The sequence below is a fragment of the Chiloscyllium plagiosum genome, unplaced genomic scaffold (assembly GCF_037043375.1).
Source record: "Chiloscyllium plagiosum isolate Xiang-an unplaced genomic scaffold, Cpla_swu_hap1 HiC_scaffold_23, whole genome shotgun sequence".
Lineage (NCBI taxonomy): Eukaryota > Metazoa > Chordata > Chondrichthyes > Orectolobiformes > Hemiscylliidae > Chiloscyllium > Chiloscyllium plagiosum.
Window position 1 is genome coordinate 27180612 of NW_028270161.1, and position 21394 is coordinate 27202005.

A 21394-nucleotide genomic window follows, 5' to 3' on the forward strand; every position below is an offset into this window, starting at 1 on the left:
GAAAATTAAGTTAAAACGCCACTAATTTGAACAATGCGTAACTGCATAGTCACAATTCAGTCCCTGAGATTGTTGTTTTCTTACCTTAAAGATGTGATCCAGGCTATCATGGATCTGCCTGTAAGCCAGAGGCCATGTTACCTTCAACAGTGACGTGTGACTTTGAGAATGAGGCTGTGATAAAAAATGATTGGCAGGTAGTTATTGGTGGGCAAATCGTCAAACCGGAAGAAGGGTGTGGAGTCATTTCCTCAGGTTCATCACTCTACTTCTCAGAGGTAATTCACTCTTCATTCAATACAACTACAACAAGTATCTGTTCAAAAAGAAAGTGGTTTTACCATAACATGAGAATTTCTACACCATTTTGAAATGTTTAAATGAAATCAAACAAATGGTAGATCCCGTAATAACTTGCATCTTGAGTTCAGTGACCCCATCAGGCGATGTGAGTGTTAGACTGATGACCCAGGATAAAGCAATGGAAGATCACACAGAATATGCATCTCTGGTAGCCCCTCCTGTAAAATATGGGTGTCAACTCAGGACCTGCACCCACTGTTGAGGTTCTGAAAGATAACTATTTGATTTAGGTGTGGGAGCTAAGCAGAACAGCGCCCGAGACCCGGGTTCAATTTCCACCTCAGGCGACTGACTGTGTGGAGTTTGCACATTCTCTCCGTGTCTGCGTGGGTTTCCTACTGGTGCTCCAGTTTCCTCCCACAGTCCAAAAATGTGCAGGTTAGGTGAATTGGCCATGCTAAATTGCCCGTAGTGTTAGGTGAAGGGGTAAATGTAGGGGAATGGGTGGGTTGCGCTTAGGCGGGTCGGTGTGGACTTGTTGGGCCGAAGGGCCTGTTTCCACACTGTAAGTAATCTAATCTAATCTAAAATATACTCTTTGTCTTGGAGATGAAGGAAAGAAAACCTTCCTTTGCGATCTAGTCCAAGACTACAGGTTTGCTTTCTCATGTTCTGCACAGAACAAATACCTTAGATATTTTTTCACCCTCTACGTTTTGTAAGTAATTTTCCCAGCAATTCTTCTGTACATTGGGATGAGTGCTCTAACAATATTAAACAAAAATAAAATAATCAGATTCTATAACATTAACAGTGTGTCACCTTTACTTTTTCATGCAGAATGGGAAGAGGCAGCTGGTCAGCTGGGACTTGGACACACAGTGGGTGGACTTTATCCAGTTCTACATTCGGATTGGAGGGAACACAGGCTCCTGTAACACACCAGACAGCAGAGAGGAGGGTGTTTTATTACAATACAGCAACAATGGCGGTATAACCTGGCACCTGCTTTCAGAAATGTATTTTTCTGACTACAGTCAACCCAGGTATGACTCAGGAAGGACGCATATCTATTCTCAAGACTTACTTATTTTATCTAGTCAATGAAGCATACACTGAAGATATCAATCCCTTGAACCTGTTCTGGCATTTAGGTCGATCATGGATGATATACTCTTCAACTCTGTCTATTTGATGCCTACTCTTAGTTACTGTTAAGTGATGAAATGTTGAGCCAAGGATCTCAGAAATTATGAGACCAGGTATTATTGCATCGTGCAGCACCAAGTTACTTTCCAAAAGTACTTTCCTCAGATCTTTCATAGAAACATGACCAACATCACTTTATGCTAAAGTCCTGCTTTCAGTGCCAGCTCTCATTTCTGCTTTGTATTAAAAATGAAGTGCTGTTGCTTCAGCTGAAGCTATGTTTGCCACATGTGGTCTCGATATTTTCTAATTGACCTGTTCAGAAACATTATTGCACACCTCTGGAGCAGATGGAGCTTGATCCCAGGCCTCCTGGCTCAGAGGTAGGGACTTTACCACTGCATCACAAGAGTCCTCAGCTATGTGGTATTAGCACTGCTGTCCAGAGATCAATATATTTCGGGCAGTGGACACAGCTGTGCTACATTGCTGCAGCATTTGAGGTTTGGGCCAATACTGTCTTGCAATGGGTATTACTGGATTCAGCAGTTCCATCAGAGTAAGGAATTAAGTAAAGGCATGCATCTACACCCATAAGGAAGGAAAAGATAAAGTTCAACCAGAAGGCCAGATATTAGATTTTTCATTTTTGAGCAATGGGAAAAGAAAGATACTGATCAATAATAAAATTAAACCGAAATAATTTTGTTTTGGATCATTTATATTTCATTCTACAGATTTGTTTATTTTGAACTTCCGGCTTCTGCTAAGACTGCTTGCACACGGTTTCGTTGGTGGCAGCCCGTTCATTCTGGTGAGGGATATGACCAGTGGGCTATCGATGACATTATTATTTTATCAGAACGACAGAAACAGATTATCCCTGTCATTCAACCAACTATACAGCAGGTAACAGTTGTGATCATCTTTATAGTAGGGTTATTATCAGAGGATTTTCAGTTGACCAACAAACAAAAACTATTATGACAAATATTCTTGAATCTCCTGCCAGAAAGAGTGTAAAATAAATTTCAATGCATTTGCAAGTTAAAAATCAAATGTTATTTCATCCTCTTGCTTGAGCTTTTTGTGGATAATTAAATTTTGATTTCACTAGTGATGACATTGCTGAGCTAGATCAGACATTCCCCTTAACCTTCATCAATGATATTCATAACAATGCATAAGCACATCATAAAGTACAATGCAAGATTTGTTCATGTAATAAGTTGGAAAATCCATCCTTACAGTGTTTCAGACATTTACTCTATTAGACTCAACTAGATTATACTTAACACAAATGAGTTTTGACATAATTACGACAACAAATAGCAATTTAAACTGTGCAACCCACACCCTACATTTTCTGGAATTTAAGGATTGTATTTTTATGCAAAATTTATTTAGGCTGTTTCACTTGGTATTATAATGTTAATAGTCATTCTTGATGTATAAGTCTCTTTACAACTGTAATATTAATGTTAATTTCCACATCCCAGAATATGAGCTGAACACAAAATCTGGCTCGCCCAGGGAAATCTGTGATTTGGAGGAGCCAGTGTTGGACTGTGATGGACAAAGTTAAAAATCACACAACACCTGGTTATAGTCCAGGTTTATTTGGAAGCATTAGCTTTCGAAGTGCTGCTTCTTCATCGGGTGATTGTGAAGCAGGACCATAAGACACAGAATTTGTTGCAAAAGATTACAGTATTATAATGATACATTGAACAAACCTAGATTGTTAAGTTTTTCATCTTTTAGAATGGATTTGCTGGTTTTGGTTCTTTAGTATGTAAATCCCAGAACTTCTTTTAATTCACATTCTCAAGATAATTTAAGATTTTGTAACAAAAGGTGACATCTCAGCTCAGACAATGCCCGAAAGGTGTGAGGTCTGTCTGTGTCCCAATCTTGAGTCAAACTGGTTCTATTTCCAAAGTAAAATTTGCAGTTATTACATAGATTGACTGCCTGCAGATACATTCTATTTTGCTCAAAAAATGCACTATCTGCAGATATAATTCTGCAAATATAAATGCACCCCATAAATGTATATTTGTGTACGTGTGCAGGAGAGAGATAGAGAGTGAGCATGTGCGTGTGAGTGTAAATGAGAGAGTGTTTGTGTGTGTGCAAGCTTGGTAGTGTGTGTGAGTGTAATTGGCTATAAGCCTGTGAGAGGGTGCATGCATGGGTGTGCGTGTGGGAGGTGTATGTGTGTGCGGGAGGTGTATGTGTGTGCATATGAGAGAGAGCTTGTGTATGAGAGAGGGTCTGCATTAGTGTCTGAGTATGTAAGAGTGTGTGTGAGAGAGAGAGTGTATAGTGCAGTGGGTTACCTGTAGTATGACATGAACCCAAGGTCCTGGTTGAGGCCATCTTCATGGGTAGTGAACATGGCTATCAGCCTCTGCTTGGCCATTTTGTGTTGTGAGATAAAAACAATGACTGCAGATGCTAGAAACCAGATTCTGGATTAGTGGTGCTTGCCTATCCCAAAGTCAGAAGGGAAATCTGAGTTTTCCTGAGCTTCCCAATTGTCCAGTGTAAAACAGGTCTCAATTAAACCAGTAGAGATGGTGTTTTAAAGTAAAAAAGAAAATTAATGCAGAATAGCAAAGTAATGGAGACACTTATAAAAAAAAATCACCTTGCTTTCTACTTCAGAGCAAGTGCAATGAGAACTTCAATATTTAAGCATAAGGCAGATAACTGGATTAATAAATCAAGACAATTTACTTTTAATAGTTTCAGCAACTTTCAGCAATAGCAATTTTATGTAATTAACTTTTATATCTTGCACACATCAGAACTCTCACAAATTGCCAAAATGTCAAATTTCAAAGGGATTAATAACTTATGTTGCATAACAAAGGATGCTGATTGGTTGGCAACTCTGATTAATTGAGGTAATAGCAAGAAACTATTGCCTCCATGCTTTTGTTTAATGAGTGTTAATTTTGTTAAATTATTCCTCCCTTTTGAATTCAGAATTATTGAATTTGTCCTGATGAGCTCACAATGAAAAGCTTTGAAAGCATGTCCCTTTTTTCAACAAAGATAAAGTTCTGTACCACTGAGTATTATTTGTTAAATGTTTGTTTTAAAGATCCGTAACTTCACTGAGCTGCTGTATCTATTTCAACGTTGAAACTCTGGGGACTAAGATGAAATAAATCCAATCAGGACTGTATGCCATGTCATTTTACTCAAGTGAAACCTTGCAACTTGCTTCCAGAGAATTAATATTGGAATTGCTAATTCACTATCAATCATGTTTGGACGCTAGTAAATCCTGTTACTTTAAGTACACTTATTTGGAGCAGCAGGTTCAATATAAAATATAGACCTATGTCCTTGATGCATTGAACATAATCCTGTGACTGGAATTGCTTATGGTAATAGGTTCAGGAAGCAGATTTGAACTTTATACACATCTGTCCATAAAATTCGGTCATCAGAATGGAGAAATGTTTTATCATTAATAATAAATTCTGATTACAATTAGTCAAGGCTGTAGTCTACGTAAAGCTGGGGTAAAAGATAAGAATGTCAAATTATGAAACGTTTATTCTGCCAGGGCTGTAGCTGAAAGATTCCATAATCTTTGAGATTTAGAATGTTAATCAGTTTCCAGCATTTATGATTTTTATGAATGACTTGCATGTTTTTTATAGTTTCAGTTTTTGAGCTTTGCAATAAATTAGACTAATTGTTCAGAGTTAGCTGTTCATAGCCGGAGCAACAACTGACTTGTTTTAAAAAATATATAATACAAAATTCTTTAACAGGTTAAAATAGTTCACCTCAGTCCTAAGACATACTTAAATCCAGAGAAATTTATCAAAGTGTGTTCTAGCTGTTTCCCTCAACTCACATGAATTACTAATCTCCAGTATTTGATACAAGAGGAACAGTCACAAACAGCTCTTTGCTGCTGCTGTTTGTTTCGAAGTGAGTCGATGATTTGACAGCATAGCTATTCTTCACAGCTAATATCTAGGAAGCCACAATAATCCTGTAATCCAAATTAGGATGGTACCAGTGAAAAGCAAATGGAGAGTCTTATTTAAATTCCTGCTAATCATGAGTGCTTGAAAACATGAACAATATAAAGCATATATCTCTGCTGAATCTGGGGGAGAGCTTGCACAGTTTTATTAAGAGCTTTTATATCTTTAGAAATGGTTTCTATAACAAGATGAAATCCTCTAGAGATGGCATCAAGCAACCACTATTGTTGCCTGATAATATACACTGAAGATTCAAACACAACTCAATTTCATTCCATGAAGGTGTTTATAGAGCATAATTCTCAGCAAACTAATGTCCATAGAGGAGTTGTACTCAAGTACACTGTGTTTTGTAGGTAAAGCCTACCTTTGACAGATGGAGATGGCAGCCACTTCCACTGACAGTGAGTGTGCAGAGCTGATTCTCTGACCTTGTGCTTCCCAAAGAGCATCAGGGAATGTCTCGCAATAAATTGAGTGAAGCACCACATTACTCCATTGCTCCTTGAGAATCCTGTTACTTATATTTCTTCAGATGGGCTTCAGCATCTAAAGTCAAAAAATAGGACTTCTGTCTACGTCAGTATTACTGTGCAATGGGCCATTACAACATTTTAAAGCTGTTAGAGTTTAAATACATAGAGGTGATGGTGTTCAATTGTTAAGCAATCAAGATGTCCAATGATAGATAGTTAACAGTGCGACAGATAACATGAGGAATCTCTGGTCCATGTCCAGAAATGGTCATTATATTTTCCTGAAGAGTGAAAAAGCTAAATGTTGCCTGCAGAAGGTCCAATCCTTGACTGAGCCTTGTTGAACTGAAAATGTGTTGCTGGAAAAGCACAGCAGATCAGGCAGCATCCAAGGAGCAGGAGAATCGATGTTTCGGGCATGAGCCCTTCTTCAGGAATGGCTCCTTCTTCAGAAATTCCTGAAGAAGGGCTCATGCCGAAACGTCGATTCTCCTGCTCCATGGATGCTGCCTGACCTGCTGTGCTTTTCCAGCAACACATTTTCAGCTCCGATCTCCAGCATCTGCAGTCCTCACTTCCTCCTGAGCCTTGTTGAGAAAGGATGTACTTAAATAACAGAGATCCGGCTAGTTGTATTGTCTACTTTAAAACAATTGTTTAATCTTGTCTGTCAAGTGTATGTTTTTGTACAGCTTTACTTAAGATGAAAACCCCAGAACAAAGATCATTAAAGTTGTAGGGAAATTTAGATTTGGACAAGGTTCTAGATAAGAAGAGGACAGAGTAAACCCTTACTTGTGGTTGCCAGATAACAATTTAGAGGATTGGTAATAAACAATTATTCTTCAGAAATGATATAGATTTGTTTCTAAGTCCAGAATCCATTATTTCCTTGATTCATTTTGTTAACTTAACACAAAAGGTTTGTATTTATATAGTGCCTTTTACAACCTCACAAATTTCAAGACATAGCATAGCAAATTTCAACAAACAACAATGTGATAACGATCAAATAGCCTGCTTTGTGAAAAAAAATCAAAGAACCGCAGATTCTGGAAATCAGAAGCAAAATCAATCTGTCCCATCCTGGGTTAAGCTTTCCCGGGACGTGATTTGCACCATATTTGTGCTGCCTTTGTTCTCTGAGCACATGCACAGGCATGTGACTCAGCAATTTAGCCACTGGGGTTCGTGATAAGAGAGAGAGAGATTGGATACCTGGGGAACTCCTGGTCTGCAGTATCTGATTTGGAGTGGGTGACAATGCTAGAGACTTGGACAAGTCTAACCCCCACCCCTGCCCACTTCATCAACAAGAATAGAATCAATTGGCACCCCAACACTAACCTGACAATGTAGAAAAACAGGTGTGATGAATGAAGCAGTTCAAATTGAGCTTCACTGGTGGTTCACAGCTTTACCAACATCTGCCCTTCCTCCCCTAACCCCCTTGACCTCCAGCTGGCGTGAAAAGTTTCCCTGAATTTATTTCTCAAGAGCTGGTCAGCCTGCTGTCAGTATCCTCCACCAATTTGCAGTCTAATGCCTCATGAGACTGTCTTTCACACTGCAGAGTAGAACGAAATAGTCTCCAGATTTAAAGGGGTTCCTCTGCAGTGGAGAAGATTTGATTTTGAGCAAGTATGCAAACCCAGTCTTCATAGATGTTTTGTAGACAAGGAGTAGTTGAAGAAGGCTGTCACCATTCTCAACTGCAGCTAAGTTAGAAATGGAAAATTTCTCAAAAACGATTGGTTAAATTGGCCTGTTGGTATTGGTCACTGCTAACTTGACCAATTTCACCATATTTTATGGTGAGCTGAGTTGTACTGTCAGCTAGAGAAAACACTGCTATGGCTATCGACATCCAGGTGGTTAATATTGACAAGAAACTAAACTGGACCTGCCACATACATACTGCAACTATAATAGCAAGTCAGAGGCTAGAAATCTTGCAAAAAGTAAATTCCCTACTCTCCTGAAAGCTTGTCCATGACTTACAGTGCGTAAATGAGAAGTGTGATGGAAATCTTTCAAGCTACCAGAATAATTTCTGAATAATTCTGAATAAATTCAGCTTCAACGGTATTCAACAAGTTTGACAATATCCATCACAAAGCAACCCACCTGATCAAAACCCCATCCACTGCCTTAAATACTCACACCCAATGGCAGCAATATGTGTCATACATGAGGTGCACTACAGAAAGTCTCTCCTTTAACAACATATTCCAAACCTCTGAGCTCTACTAACTAGAAAGACAAGGACAGCAGATGTATGGGAATGTCACCACTTGCAGGTTCCTCTCCAAGTCATGCACCATCCTGACTTGAAAATATATTGCTGTTCCTTCACTGTTGCAGGATAAAAGTCCTGGAGGTCCTTCCCAAAAAGCACAGTAGTTATACCTAAAGCAGATGGCTGCAGTAGAATACTGCCAGCTGCTTCAATGCATGGGTTTACATCTTTTCATGTCTATTGTTATATCATGGACACTTATCATATATTTGAGCAGAGAATTGCTGTGGAGATTTTAAAAATTGCTTGTCATTAAACTATCTTTGGCAACAATTTTGAATACAGAAGCCAACATTTATTCGACACATTTAATTGTCCGTCATCACATTCGGTGGGAAAATACCAAACATGAGAGTGTTTGCTAGAGGTCATTGTAACAGTTCCCTGGCTGATTTCCAGCTTGGCTACTGCAGCATAAAATGCCAACAGAAAATCTGGACTCCAATCTTTAATATCATAGAAATCCAACATACTCCTGGTTAAGTGGCATAACTAGCTGATGACATGGTTTCCTGAGCTTAGCAGATCCTCATTAGTTTATTCAATCAGTGAAGCAGTAACATAATGCCTCCCAATCACTGGTTAAAGAAAAGCCATTCAGAGTAGGTGAAGTGAAGGACATGGTTTGCTGCCGTTAAATGTTCTTATGGCACTAGGCATATGGTCTGCAAATAAAAATATCAGTCTGATCCAATGATATCGGCCCTGCTCTGTGGGTATTGTTACCACCAGGTGCGAAGAGAGAAATCAGTTCCCTTATTTTAATCCCCTCAGATGTGTTGCAACAAATATTTTGATTTCTTTTTCGCATTTAGCTGTCACAGTTCAGTGAAAACAGCGCTTTGGCAAGATGAAAAGCCAATTATAAGTGAAAGAAAGAAGAATTTTATTACCTACGAACTCCAAGAAAAAGAAATAAACTGCATCACTAAACACATGCATAAAGAGATGTAATACGTTTTTTTGCAAAAATGGAGAGCATGTTTCACAAGAATAGAAATTGTGCAGCTTTACAGTTCTTAGAGCCCTCAAAACATTAGATTTTGAACCTGAGACCACAGTTGTTTAATTGTAGCTAAGTATCTAGATATCTTTGAGTTCTTGGTGAGTGGTCATCTTTCCAAGTTACTTTTTCACCATTTGCTGTTTTTCAAGATATTTGGGAACAGGGATAGTGAGAGAGACAGATGGTCAGGATAGGTTCTGTGTTTTGAACTTATGTTCTTCTTTCTCTCGTGCTCAAATTAGTCACTGAAATCAACAGCAGCGAAATTATATTCAACCATAATCTGTAGCCTCATGATTCAGCAGATCACCTGCTCCACTGTTACTATCCAAACAGGAGGTCAGTGAAGAGTGAAGAGCATGTCAGGGGCAGTAAGAGGCACCACTAAAAATGAGGTGTCAACCTGGTGAAGCAAATCGTGCTGAACAGTAGAAGCAGCATGCAATAACTGGCTAACTGATCCCACAACCGATGCATCAGAACTCATTTTCAGAGTACTGTCATATGCAGTTTTGAATGATGGTGGACAATTCAACAACTAACAGGAGGAGGATGCTCCTCAGATAATTCCATCCTTTATGCTGTGGAGAGCCCAGCACATCAATATAAAGCCAAATCTGATGCATCCATCTTCAACCTTCACAGGATGATCCTTCTTGGCCTCTGCCTGAGGTCCCCACATCACAATTTCCAGTCTTCAACCAATTCTATTCAATCCACTTGATATCAAGTCACAGTTGAAGGCACTGAATATTGCAAAGGCTTATGGGTCTGACAGCAGTCTGGCAACAATACTGAAAGCTTGTGCTCCAGAACTAGCCACAACCCTAGCAAAGCTGTTTCAGTACAGCTACAACAGTAGCATAGACATAGCAATGTGGAAAATTGCCCAGGTATGTCCTATCATAGAATACCATACCATTTAATCCCTATCATATGAAAACAGGCCATTTGGCCCAACAAGTCCACACTGACCCTCTGAAGAATATCCCACCCAGACCCTTTCCCTTACCCTATAACCATACATTTCCCATGACTAATGCACCTAACCTATGCATCCCTGAACACAATGGGCACTTTAGCATGGCCAATTCACCTTACTTGCATATATTTGGACTGTAGAAGGAAACCGGAACACCCAGAGGAAACCCACACAGACATGGGGAGAATGTGCAAACTTCACGCAGACAGTCGCCTGAGGCTGGATTTGAACCTGGGTCCCTGGCGCTGTGGGGCGGCACTGCTAACCATGGAGCCATTGTTCTGCCCCACAAAAGACAGTAAAATCCTTTGCAACCAAGTGCCCTAACTATCTAATCTCGATCATCAGTAAAATGTACGTTGTCATCAACAGTGCTATCAAGCAGCACCTATTTATCAATAACTTGCTCAGTGACCCCTAGTTTGGGTTCTGCCAGGGACTGTTCCCTCATCTCTTTACAGCCTTGGTTAAAACAGGGACAAAAGAGCTGAATTGCAGAAGTGAGGTAAGAGTGATTGCTGTTAACATCAAGGCATCATTTGGCTGAGTGTGACATCGAGGAGCCCTAACACTGGAGCCAATGGGTTGGGGAGCAGGTCAGAGGCAAACAATTTTGCAGTGAGTAGCCAACCTCCTGACTCCACAAATCTATCTAACATTCTGACAAGGAAATATATTCTTGTTCTTGCACTTTCACTTGGTCAAAATCCTGGAACTCCCTCCATAATGGCATTGTGGGTCCACCTGTAACTAATGGAATGCAGGGTTCATCCAAGACAAAGCAGCCTGCTGCTTGGTATGCCATCCACCACCTTCCACATTAAATCCCTTCAACCACTGATGCACAAAAGCAACATTTTACATTACCTACAAGGTACACTGCAACAGCAAAGTCATCAAGGGTCCTCCAACAGCATCTTCAAAACCCATTATCTCTGCCACCAAAAGCACAAGGTAGCAGATGCATGGGAATGCCACCACTGGCAAGTTTCCCATCAATCCACAAATCATCCTGATGTGAAAATATAGCGCCATTCCTTCTCTTGTCACAGGGTAAAAATCTCAGAGCTCCCTCCTTATCAGCACTGAACATGCACTTATTCCTCAAAGAGTGCAGCAGTTCACTACCATCCATGTCTCCATTCCAAATATGAATTAAAGAAAAATAACTGGTCAATCAAAAGTCTCAGGAGATAGATGACAGAAGTTAAAATTTGATAATCTATATTTACCAATATGGCAGCAGAATACTGTAACAATGCTTTAGGGGGCCTTCTTTCTATCAATGAGTCAGAGTGTCCCTGCTATTCCTGATATGAGTGCTCACTACTAGTGTTGACTGTCAGAAATGGAAATTGTTTCATTCCTCAAAACTGTCGCCCATTGCTTTGACTATGACGGATAACAACTTGGATATATATAAATCGTCATGCAGAACAGCATGAAGTTATAATAATTGGCCCAGCAATGTAATTAATCATCCCGTTGTTCTGGATGTTCCATCACATAATTCAATAATAAAATCTATTCACTGTGAGATGGTTGCTTTTTGAGAACAAGTGAAAAGATTGCACTCAGGAAGCAGACCTCTTATACTACTGTATTGCTCTTTCCTTGTTTATATTGCTATGGCCTTTCTGTAGTCTGATATATTACAGACTTCCTGCTTTAAACACCAGTGTTTTATGGCACTTATTATTGGTCATTTAAGAAAGCCCTACTTTACATTTGATTTTTCTTCTGAAGAATTACTTAAATCAAGATTTTGAAAGTGTATGCTGTCAGCAGCATTTTAAAGATACATTTAATGGATTGTTATCAAAACCTGAGAGTGTCTTGAAGCCAGAAATATTTGTGGCCAATGGCAGAGGCACGTGGATGACCTCAGTGACTTGATGGTTGTTTGTAGTATGGTTTTTTGTCAGTGAAAATCCGCACTTTCAAAGATAACACTGCATCCTGCTTTTTGCAGTATACAAATGGTGACATTCAGATACATTTAATGGAGATGGGTTTTCCAAGAATGCCTTGCAAGAATATCCTGAGACCACTTGTGCATCTGTTCCATTGCACATTGAGTATGAAACTGTTATAAATAGTGCAGTAAGAAGCTTATCTATCTATTCCACATGTGTTATCCTAATATTATCTAGTTTCGAGTTCCTAATACTCCAGCATCAAATGGCAACTCAACTGGATTTATTGCGTTTGAAAGCAACTTTACATTAAGCAGCTCAGTGCTGGCTTACAAGCTCCATTTTGCAGATAGATTACTGAATTTTGAACCAAGCCAGTTGTTTAATTGGAGCATTGCTGCAGCGTTACCGAAGTTAAAAGGATCATCTAAATTCTCATTACTGAGCAAATAAACCATTAAATCGCAAACTGTGAAATGTATGACAGCTCCCCTTTAACTTTAAAACACACTTCCTCTATATTTTTTATAAACTTGTTGTGGCAGCAATAATATACTCATACAATTTTTTATTTCCATATTGTATTTCCTGGAATATAAAGGGCTGCTATGTATGATTTAATATAATTTTTGTTTCTTGTTTGGATTTCAGGATTACACACCTTCCTATGATATTCCTCTGAGTCAGTTGAGTATTTGGCTGATGTTAGCTAATGAGGGAATGGGTAGCAATGAGACTTTCTGTTCCATGACCCCCTCAGCCATGGTGTTTGGGAAATCGGATGGTGATCGGATTGCTGTGACACGGGACCTGACTCTCAAACCTCGATATTTACTTCAGTTCAAGGTATTAATTTTGTGTTGGACACTCTGCACTTCCCAAGGCGTAGGCCTCTTTTACCCCCTCACTACCATCCCAGATGATTCAACACCTTCCCTCTCCACCATCTTAGTGGTCCTTCTTATTTCATTCAGTTACATTTGGATAATCTCTGTATACCTTTACTTGTTCAATAAGTCATACAATTTGTCAGAAAACGTGGAAATTGTATCCAAACTCAATAAGAAACAAATGGAAGAATAGACTTGTGGGAAGATCAGGATAAGAAAGAGTGGAAGAGGAAAGCAGATACAAAGTGACATTTGATGCTGAAAAGAGGAGTGTGAAGGCCATACAGAGAAAAAAGAGCAAGTAGGAGAAAAATAGAAAGATAGATATTGTTTTGGTTCATGTCCCATGACATTATGACTTTCTCCCATCGCTTAGATAGACGTGTTTCTCTAGTGGGGAGGGAGGGAATTTAGCCTGTAGTTTGCTAGATTAAGGAAGAATTTACATGTACATGAAAAAACCCTTGAAGTTTGTTTGGAGAAAGAATAGGCAAGAAAAAATAGTTGAATGTTTCCACCAGAGAGCCCAAAAAGGCATAAGGAGCTTCTTGGCTTCCCTCTGTGTGATATTTTTGTAAGATGCCATGTATATAACATTTTCTTTTGCTATCAAATGTCTTAAAATGGTTCAAACGAATTATATTTGAAGTAGTGTGTAAGATTCCACAAGCAACAAATAAAATTAATAAACAATAAGTCTGTTATTTTAGTGGTATTGGGTGGGTTAGCAATGCTGGACAGAATACAAAGAGAATCTCTTCTTCAAAATAGTCAAATCTTCAAATTTGCAATATTTTTCATCCACCATTAAGCCAAGAACAGGATTAAAGTTTTCAGACTCTTGTTCTATTCATCTGCCATAAATCCAGTATATTTTCTGGACGAAATGTTTTCCACAGTGATGGTACAGCTGACGTTAAGAGAAACTGAGTCTAATCAACATTGTGTTAAGTCTAACAAAACTGAATAAGAGCTTAATCATGCTGAGGTATTCACAAATACAATGTTATTGTAATAAATTGTTTTCTCTAATATTTTAATCTGTTTGTTCAAAATATGGAAATTATCAGACAAACAAATTTTGTCCTAATATCACAAAATGTAAAATGCACAAAGCACTCAATTTTTCCAAACTCTTAATCTCTACCACCCAGAGCTAGGTCATGGGCAGGAGATCCATGAGAACACCAGTGCCTGTAAGTTACCCTCCAAGCCACACAACATCTTGACTTGGAACTGTATCGTCATTCCTTCACTGTGGCTGAGTCAAAATGTTGAAACTCCCCTACACCACAGATGTCCCTACACTACATCGAATGCAACGGTTCTAGATGGCAGGTACTCAAGGGCACCTAGGTTGGGGAATAAATGCTGCCTATCCTGTGACACCTAAATCCCATGAATGAATTAAAAAAAACACACTTGGAAAGTTGTGCACAAGCTTAGTCCCTTATTACACCAAGGCTATCAAAGTATTGGAGAACATACAACACAGATTTACAAAGCTACTCCCAAAACTAAATGAATGTGACTATGCAGAATGATTATGATAGAGAAATGCTCTGGATAGAGAAAGTTAAAAAGGACTTTGTGAATATCTTTCTAATTCTGACAAAATTTATTAGACTTAATTTGCATGAGCTGTTTCCAGTTAAGGTGAATCTAGAAAAAGGGATTTGAAATACAAGATAGCCGTCAACAGCAAAGTATTTAGAAGAAGTTTCATTGTAAAAACATGAGTGAAATTGTAACATTCATTACCTTATAGAATGGTTGAAACAGATGCATTGATGCATTTAGTGCTCATGTAAGTTAGAAGGAAATAGATGTTTATTGGATCAGGATGGGAAGACATAATTGAAATTGGAAGAGAATTCACCAACAAAAATATTTTTGACTAAAATGATGATAGTAAGTGTAGTACTTCAGAGTCTGTCAAATTGTCTTTATTACTTGGATAGACTGGCAGAAGGAGTTTTGTATCTCAGTCTGATTTTCTTTTAAACTGGTGTGATCATGAAATCCTTGTTGTGAGTTACATTTGCCATGTATGGGTAATTTAAAACTAATAATGAACCATACAAGAACTTCTGATCAATTTATAGTATGCAGGAGCTGAATAATTGAAAGCTTGTAGAATAATAAACGTTTTCAGAGGTTAATAGCTGATTCATTACCATAGATTAGTTTTCCCCAGTGTTCAGAATTACAGTTTGAGATTCCAAGCAATAAAGTAAACCCTATGGATTATTCAGTCTTGCTAGTTTTTTCACCTCTTAGTGCACTTAAACTCATGATAAGACAAGAAAGAGAGAGAAAATATTTTCATTCACACAAATGCTGATATTTCTTCAATGCACCCTTGAACAAATTACAATCTCTCCCAAAGAGAGAGCTAAGATGAGCCAGGAGAGGACATGAGAATTCGTTGGAAGATAGGATCAAGGAAAATCCTAAGGCTTTCTATAAGTATATCAAGAATAAAAGAATGATGAGAGTAAGATTAGGACCAGTCAAGCATAGTAGTGGGAAGATGTGCGAGGAGTCAGAGGAGATAGGGGAAGTGCTAAATGAATACTTTTCATCAGTATTCACACTAGAAAAAGACAATATGGTCAAGAAGAATACTGAGATACAGGCTACTAGACTAGATGGGATTGAGGTGCATAAGGAGGAGATGTTAGCAATTCTGGAAAGTGTCAAAATAGATAAGTGTTCTGGGCCAGATGGGATTTATACTAGGATTCTCTGGGAAGCCAGGGACGAGATTGCCGAGCGTTTGGCTTTGATCTTTATGTTGTCATTGATACAGGAATACTGCCAGAAGATGGAGGATAGCAAATGTTGTTCCCATGTTCAAGAAGGGGATTAGAGATAACCCTGGAAATTATAGACCTGGGAGCCTTACTTCAGTTGTGGGTAAAGTGTTGGAAAGGATTGTAAGAAAGAGGATTTATAATCATCTAGAAAGGAATAAGTTGATTCGGGAGAGTCAACATGGTTTTGTGAAGGGTAGGCCATGCCTCACAAACCTTATTGAGATTTTTGAGAATGTGACCAAACAGGTGGATGAGGGTAAAGCCATTGATGTGGTGTATATGGATTTCAGTAAGATGTTTGATAAGGTTCCCCACGGTAGACTATTGCACAAAATACGGAGGCATGGGATTGAGGGTGATTTAGCATTTTGGATCAGAAATTGGCTAGCTGAAAGTAGACAGAGGGTGATGGTTGATGGGACATATTCATCCTGGAGTTCAGTTACTAGTGGTGTACCGCAAGGAACTGTTTTGGGTCCACTGTTCTTTGTCATTTTTATAAATGACCTGGATGAGAGCACAGAAAGATGGGTTAGTAACTTTGTGGATGACACTAAGGTTGGTAAAGTTGTGAATAGTGATGAAGGATGTTGTACGTTACAGAGAGACATAGATAAGCTGCAGGAGAGGTGGGTGAGAGGTGGCAAATAGAGTTTAATGCGGAAAAGTGTGAGGTGGTTAACTTTGGAAGGAGTGACAGGAATGCAGAGTACTCGACTAATGGTAAGATTCATGGTAGTGTAGATGAGCAGAGAGATCTCAGTGTCCATATTTATAGATCCTTGAAAGTTGCCACTCAGGTTGATAGGGTTGTGAAGAAAGCATACGGTATTTTAGCTTTTATTCGTAGAGGGATTGAGCTTTGGAACCATGAGATCATGCTACAGCTGTACAAGACTCTGGTGCAGCCACATTTGGAATATTGCGTATAGTTCTGGTCACTGCTTTATTGGAAGGATGTGGAAGCTTTGGAAAGGGTTCAGAGGAGATTTACTAGGATGTTGCCTGGTATGGCGGGAAGATCTTACAAGGAAAGGCCGAGGTACTTGATGCTGTTTTTGTTCGAGAGAAGAAGGTTGAGAGGTGACTTAATTGAGACGTATAAGATAATCAAAGTGTTATATAGGTTGGACAGTGAGAGCCTTTTTCCTCGGATGGCAATGGCTAGCATGAGTGGACATAGGTTTAAATTGAGGGGTGATAGATATAGGACAGATGTCAAAGGTAGTTTCTTTACTCAGAGAGTAGTAGAGTGTGGAACACACTGTCTGCAATAGTAGTAGACTCATCAACTTTAAGGACAATTAAATGGTCATTGGATAGGCATATGAACGAGAATGGAATAGTATAGGTTAGATGGGCTTCAGATTGGTTTCACAGGTCAGCGCAAAATCAAGGGTCAAAGGACCTGTACTGCATTGTAATGTTCTATGTTCTAACCAATAAACAAAATGAACAACAAAGATGATAGAAAACACATTTCAGCTGTATATGTCAGTCATTGTTGAATATTGTTTCAATCAGCAATCACAAGCCAACAAGAGCCCCCTACATACAATTCTAAATATATATTTTTTACGAGGATAATATTGCATGTATTTCAAAATATATTTTCTAAGCAAGCAATATTTAAAGGGATGAACTACCACATTTTAAATTAAGGAAATAGTAGCAAATTAATGATTAACATTTTCATTGACTTGCCTCTACCTGGTATTTAAATGATGTTTTTTAACTCTTTTAATAAATAAGTCGACATATCCATTAATACAATGGTAGAGGATTGTCGCTTGAAGCATTTTGTGTTCACATGTTAATTTTTAGCCTGAAATATATTTGGAAGCTGAGCTCAGAACACTGCCTTTTGTAATTATTGTCTTTTATTTTGTCACTACTCCATTCCTGCTCTCTTTATTTGGCATGTCCTATCTCTCAAACATCAGAACATAACTCCAAACGTTAACTTTGAAGGTATAATAGGTCCTGGCTTCTTTATTTTATATTACATTTAATTCTTTTTGTGTCTTTAGCTCCTCTTTTGCCTTCTTAGATCCTGTCCTGTGAGCACAGTCACCACTTGATAAACTGGTGACTTGGGAAGATTAGGACAGATTTTAAAGAGCAAGACATCTCAAAACAACTCACCAAGCAGCTTTTTCCAAGACCAAAGGGACCAGAATTTTAAAAGAGCAGGAAAAAGTGAAGAGAAGGGGGTAGATAAGTGAGCAGTGATGTATGTCCAGCCCAGTAAAGAACAGCCCTGTACCATATCACAACCTTGGAACTGCTGAAGTCAAGGGGGAGCTGCATGAGATACATCTGAGGGAATGTTCCCTTTATGTCCTTTCACAGTGCCATGAACATTAGCCAACGTTGCAACGTGTTTTCAAAGGGAGGCAGGTAAATTTCAAGGCATAGCAAGAAAAAAAGTAATGCAGAGGTGATGATCCATTCAAGGGCAGAAATCCTTTGCCTAAGGCAGAGGTTCATGGCGTCAAAAACCATTCCGTACAGTATTTGTCAGTGCAACTCAAGAGACAGTGTTCTTGTTGCTTGTACCATATTTGGATCAATCAGTAAACCATGGTCTCATCCTTCCCTCAAATGAAAAATTCAATAGAACCTTTCAGTGTCACCTCAATATTAATCCGTTAATTAATTTTTGAAAAAAACACACTGACCATTCATCTGATTGTGGTCTATGGAACCTTGCTCATCAGCCTGCGCAAAGTCATAACACTTCATTGTCATGCCTTCCTTATAGCACATCCTGAATTTGTGAACTCTATTTATACATAGTATTTTTGTTGGCCCTTGGAACTTATCTGACTTTTTTGTAGGTAAGTTGCAATGTTAGCCTATTGGTAAAGTGCAGTGAAATCAAATAAAGGAAAAATTCCCTCAGACAAAACTCTTGCAGCACTTCGACAGTTGTATGCAGAATTGATCCTTCATAGATCTGCAAGCCCATCATAGAATCCCTACAGTGCAGAAGCAGGCCATTTGGCCCATGAAGTCCATAAGACCATAAGACATAGAAGCAGAAATTAGGCCATTCAACCCATCCAGTCTGCTTTGCCATTCAATCATGACTGATAAGTTTCTCAACCCCATTCTCCCACTTTCACCCTGTGGCCCTTGATCCCCTTGATTCTCAAGGACCTATCTATTGCAATCTTAAATATACTCAATGACGTCACCTCCACGGCCTTCTGTGGCAATGAATTCCATAGATTCACCATTCTCTGGCTGAAGAAGTTTCTCGTTATCTCTGTTCTACAAGGTCTTCTCTTTTCTCTAAGGATGTGCCCTCAGGACTTAGTCTCTCCTATCAATAGAAACATCTTCCCAACATCTCCTCTGTCCAGGCAATTCAGTATTCTGTATGTTTCAATTAGACTCCCCCTCATCTTTCTAAACTCCATTGAGTATAAACTCAGATTCCTCAAACGTTTCTCATATGTTAAGCTTTTCATTCCTGCGACTATTCTCATGAACCTCCTCTGAATACGCTCCAGGGCCAATTTATCCTTCCTGAGAAATGGGGCCCAAAACTGCACACAATACTCCAAATGTAGTCTGACTAGAGCCTTGTTGACCCTCAGAATCACATCCCTGCTTTTGTATTCAAGTCCTTTCAAAATAAATGTGATCATTGCATTTTCCTTCCTAACTACTGGCACAACCTGCAAGTTTACCTTGAGAGAATCCTTGACTAGAACTCCCAAGTCTCTTTGCCCCTCACACTTCTGAATTTTATCCCCATTTAGAAAATAGTTCATGCCTCTATTTTTCCTACCAAAATGCATGACCTCACACTTTCCCACATTGTACTCCATCTGCCACTTCTTTGCCCACTCTGCTAACCTGTCCAAATCCTCCTGCGATCTCCCCGCCTTGTCAATGTTACCTGTCACTCTACCTATCTTTGTATCATCTGCAAACAGCCAGAATGCCCTCAATTCTTTCATCTCAATTGTTAATGTATAAAATGAAAAGTTGAGGTCCCAACACTGAACCTTGTAGAGCACACTTGTCACTGGCTGCCATCCTGAGAAAGACACTTTTATCCCCACTCTCTGCTTTCTGCCGGACAGCCAATCTACTATCCATGCTAGCAGCTTGCATCCAGCACCATGGGCTATTATCTTACTCAGTAGCTTCCTGTGTGACAGCTTGTCGAAGGCCTTCTTGAAGTCCAGATAGATAACAGCCATTGGCTCTCCTTGATCTAACCTGCTCATTACATCCTCAAAGAATCCTAACCGATTTGTCAGGCATGACCTCCCCTTGATGAAACCATGTTGACTTTGCTCTATTTTTCCATACATGTCCAAATATTCAGAAATCTCGTATTTCACAATGGATTCCAGCGATCTTACCCATGACCAATGTTAGGCTAATTGGCCTGTAATTTTATGTCTTTTGCCTTCTTTTTTAAACCGTGGTGCCACATTAGCAATTTTCCAGTCCTCTGGGACCCTCGCTGACTCTAGCGATTCCTGAAAGATCACCACTAATGCCTCCATTATCTCTTCAGCTATTTCCCTTAGAACTCTGAGGTGTAGTCCATCTGGTTTATCCACTTCAGCCTATTCAGTTTTTGTAGCACCTTCTGCTTGGTCAGCTCTGCCCCTTTGGGATATTACTTATGTCTTCCACTGGAATGACTGATGTGAAGTAATTATTCGGTTCCTTAGCCATTCCTGATGAAGGGCTTATGCCTGAAACGTCAACTCTCCGGCTCCTCGGATGCTGTCTGACCTGCTGTGCTCTTCTAGTGCCACACTTTTCAACTCCCATTTTCTTGTCCCCCACTACAATCTCTCCAGCGTCATTTTCCAGTGGCCCAATGTCCATTTTTGCCTTTTTTTTTGCCCTTTATACATCTAAAGAAACTCTTACAGTCTTCCTTTATATTACTGGCTAGCTTACCCTCATATTTAAACCCATCTCCTTCCTTATTTTTGTTGCCCTCTGTTGGTCTTTGTATGCTTCCCAATTCTGTGATTTCCCCTGCCCTTTGCCACATTATATGCTTACTCTTTAGCTCTTATGCTGTCCCTGACTTCCCTAGTCAGCCATGATTGCCTCATCCTTCCTGCCCCATGTTTCTGTTTCCTGGGGATGAATCTCTGCTGTGTCTCCTGATTAACTCCCAGAAACTCACGCCATTGCTGTTCCACTGTCTTTCCTGCTAGGCTCCTCTCCCAGTTAATATTACCCAGCTCCTCCCTCAAGCCTCTGTAGTTGCCTTTATGCAGGTATTACCTCTGATTCTATTTTCTGCCTCTCAAATTGCAGAGTAAATTCAATCATATAGTCATCACTGCCTCCCAAGGGTTCCTTTACCTTAAGCTCCCTTATCAAGTCTGCCTCATTGCACAACATTAAATCCAGTACTGCCTGTTCTCTAGTGGGCTCCACCATAAGCTGCTTCAAAAAACCATCTTGTAGACATTCTACAAATTCCTTTTTCTACAATCCATTACCAACCTGGTTTTCCCAGTCCACTTGTATATTGAAATGCCCCATGAT

General features: G+C 39.3%; 1 protein-coding gene across 1 annotated transcript in view; it reads left to right on the forward strand.

The window, feature by feature from the left end:
* The window catches only part of reln (reelin), a 391311-nt gene that overhangs the window by 246384 nt on the left and 123533 nt on the right, over positions 1-21394 (forward strand). The window contains exons 24-27 of the mRNA XM_043713852.2: positions 92-278; positions 1144-1349; positions 2190-2361; positions 12799-12993. Coding sequence (XP_043569787.2) covers positions 92-278; positions 1144-1349; positions 2190-2361; positions 12799-12993 — 760 coding nt within the window. The remainder of the gene's footprint in view (positions 1-91; positions 279-1143; positions 1350-2189; positions 2362-12798; positions 12994-21394) is intronic.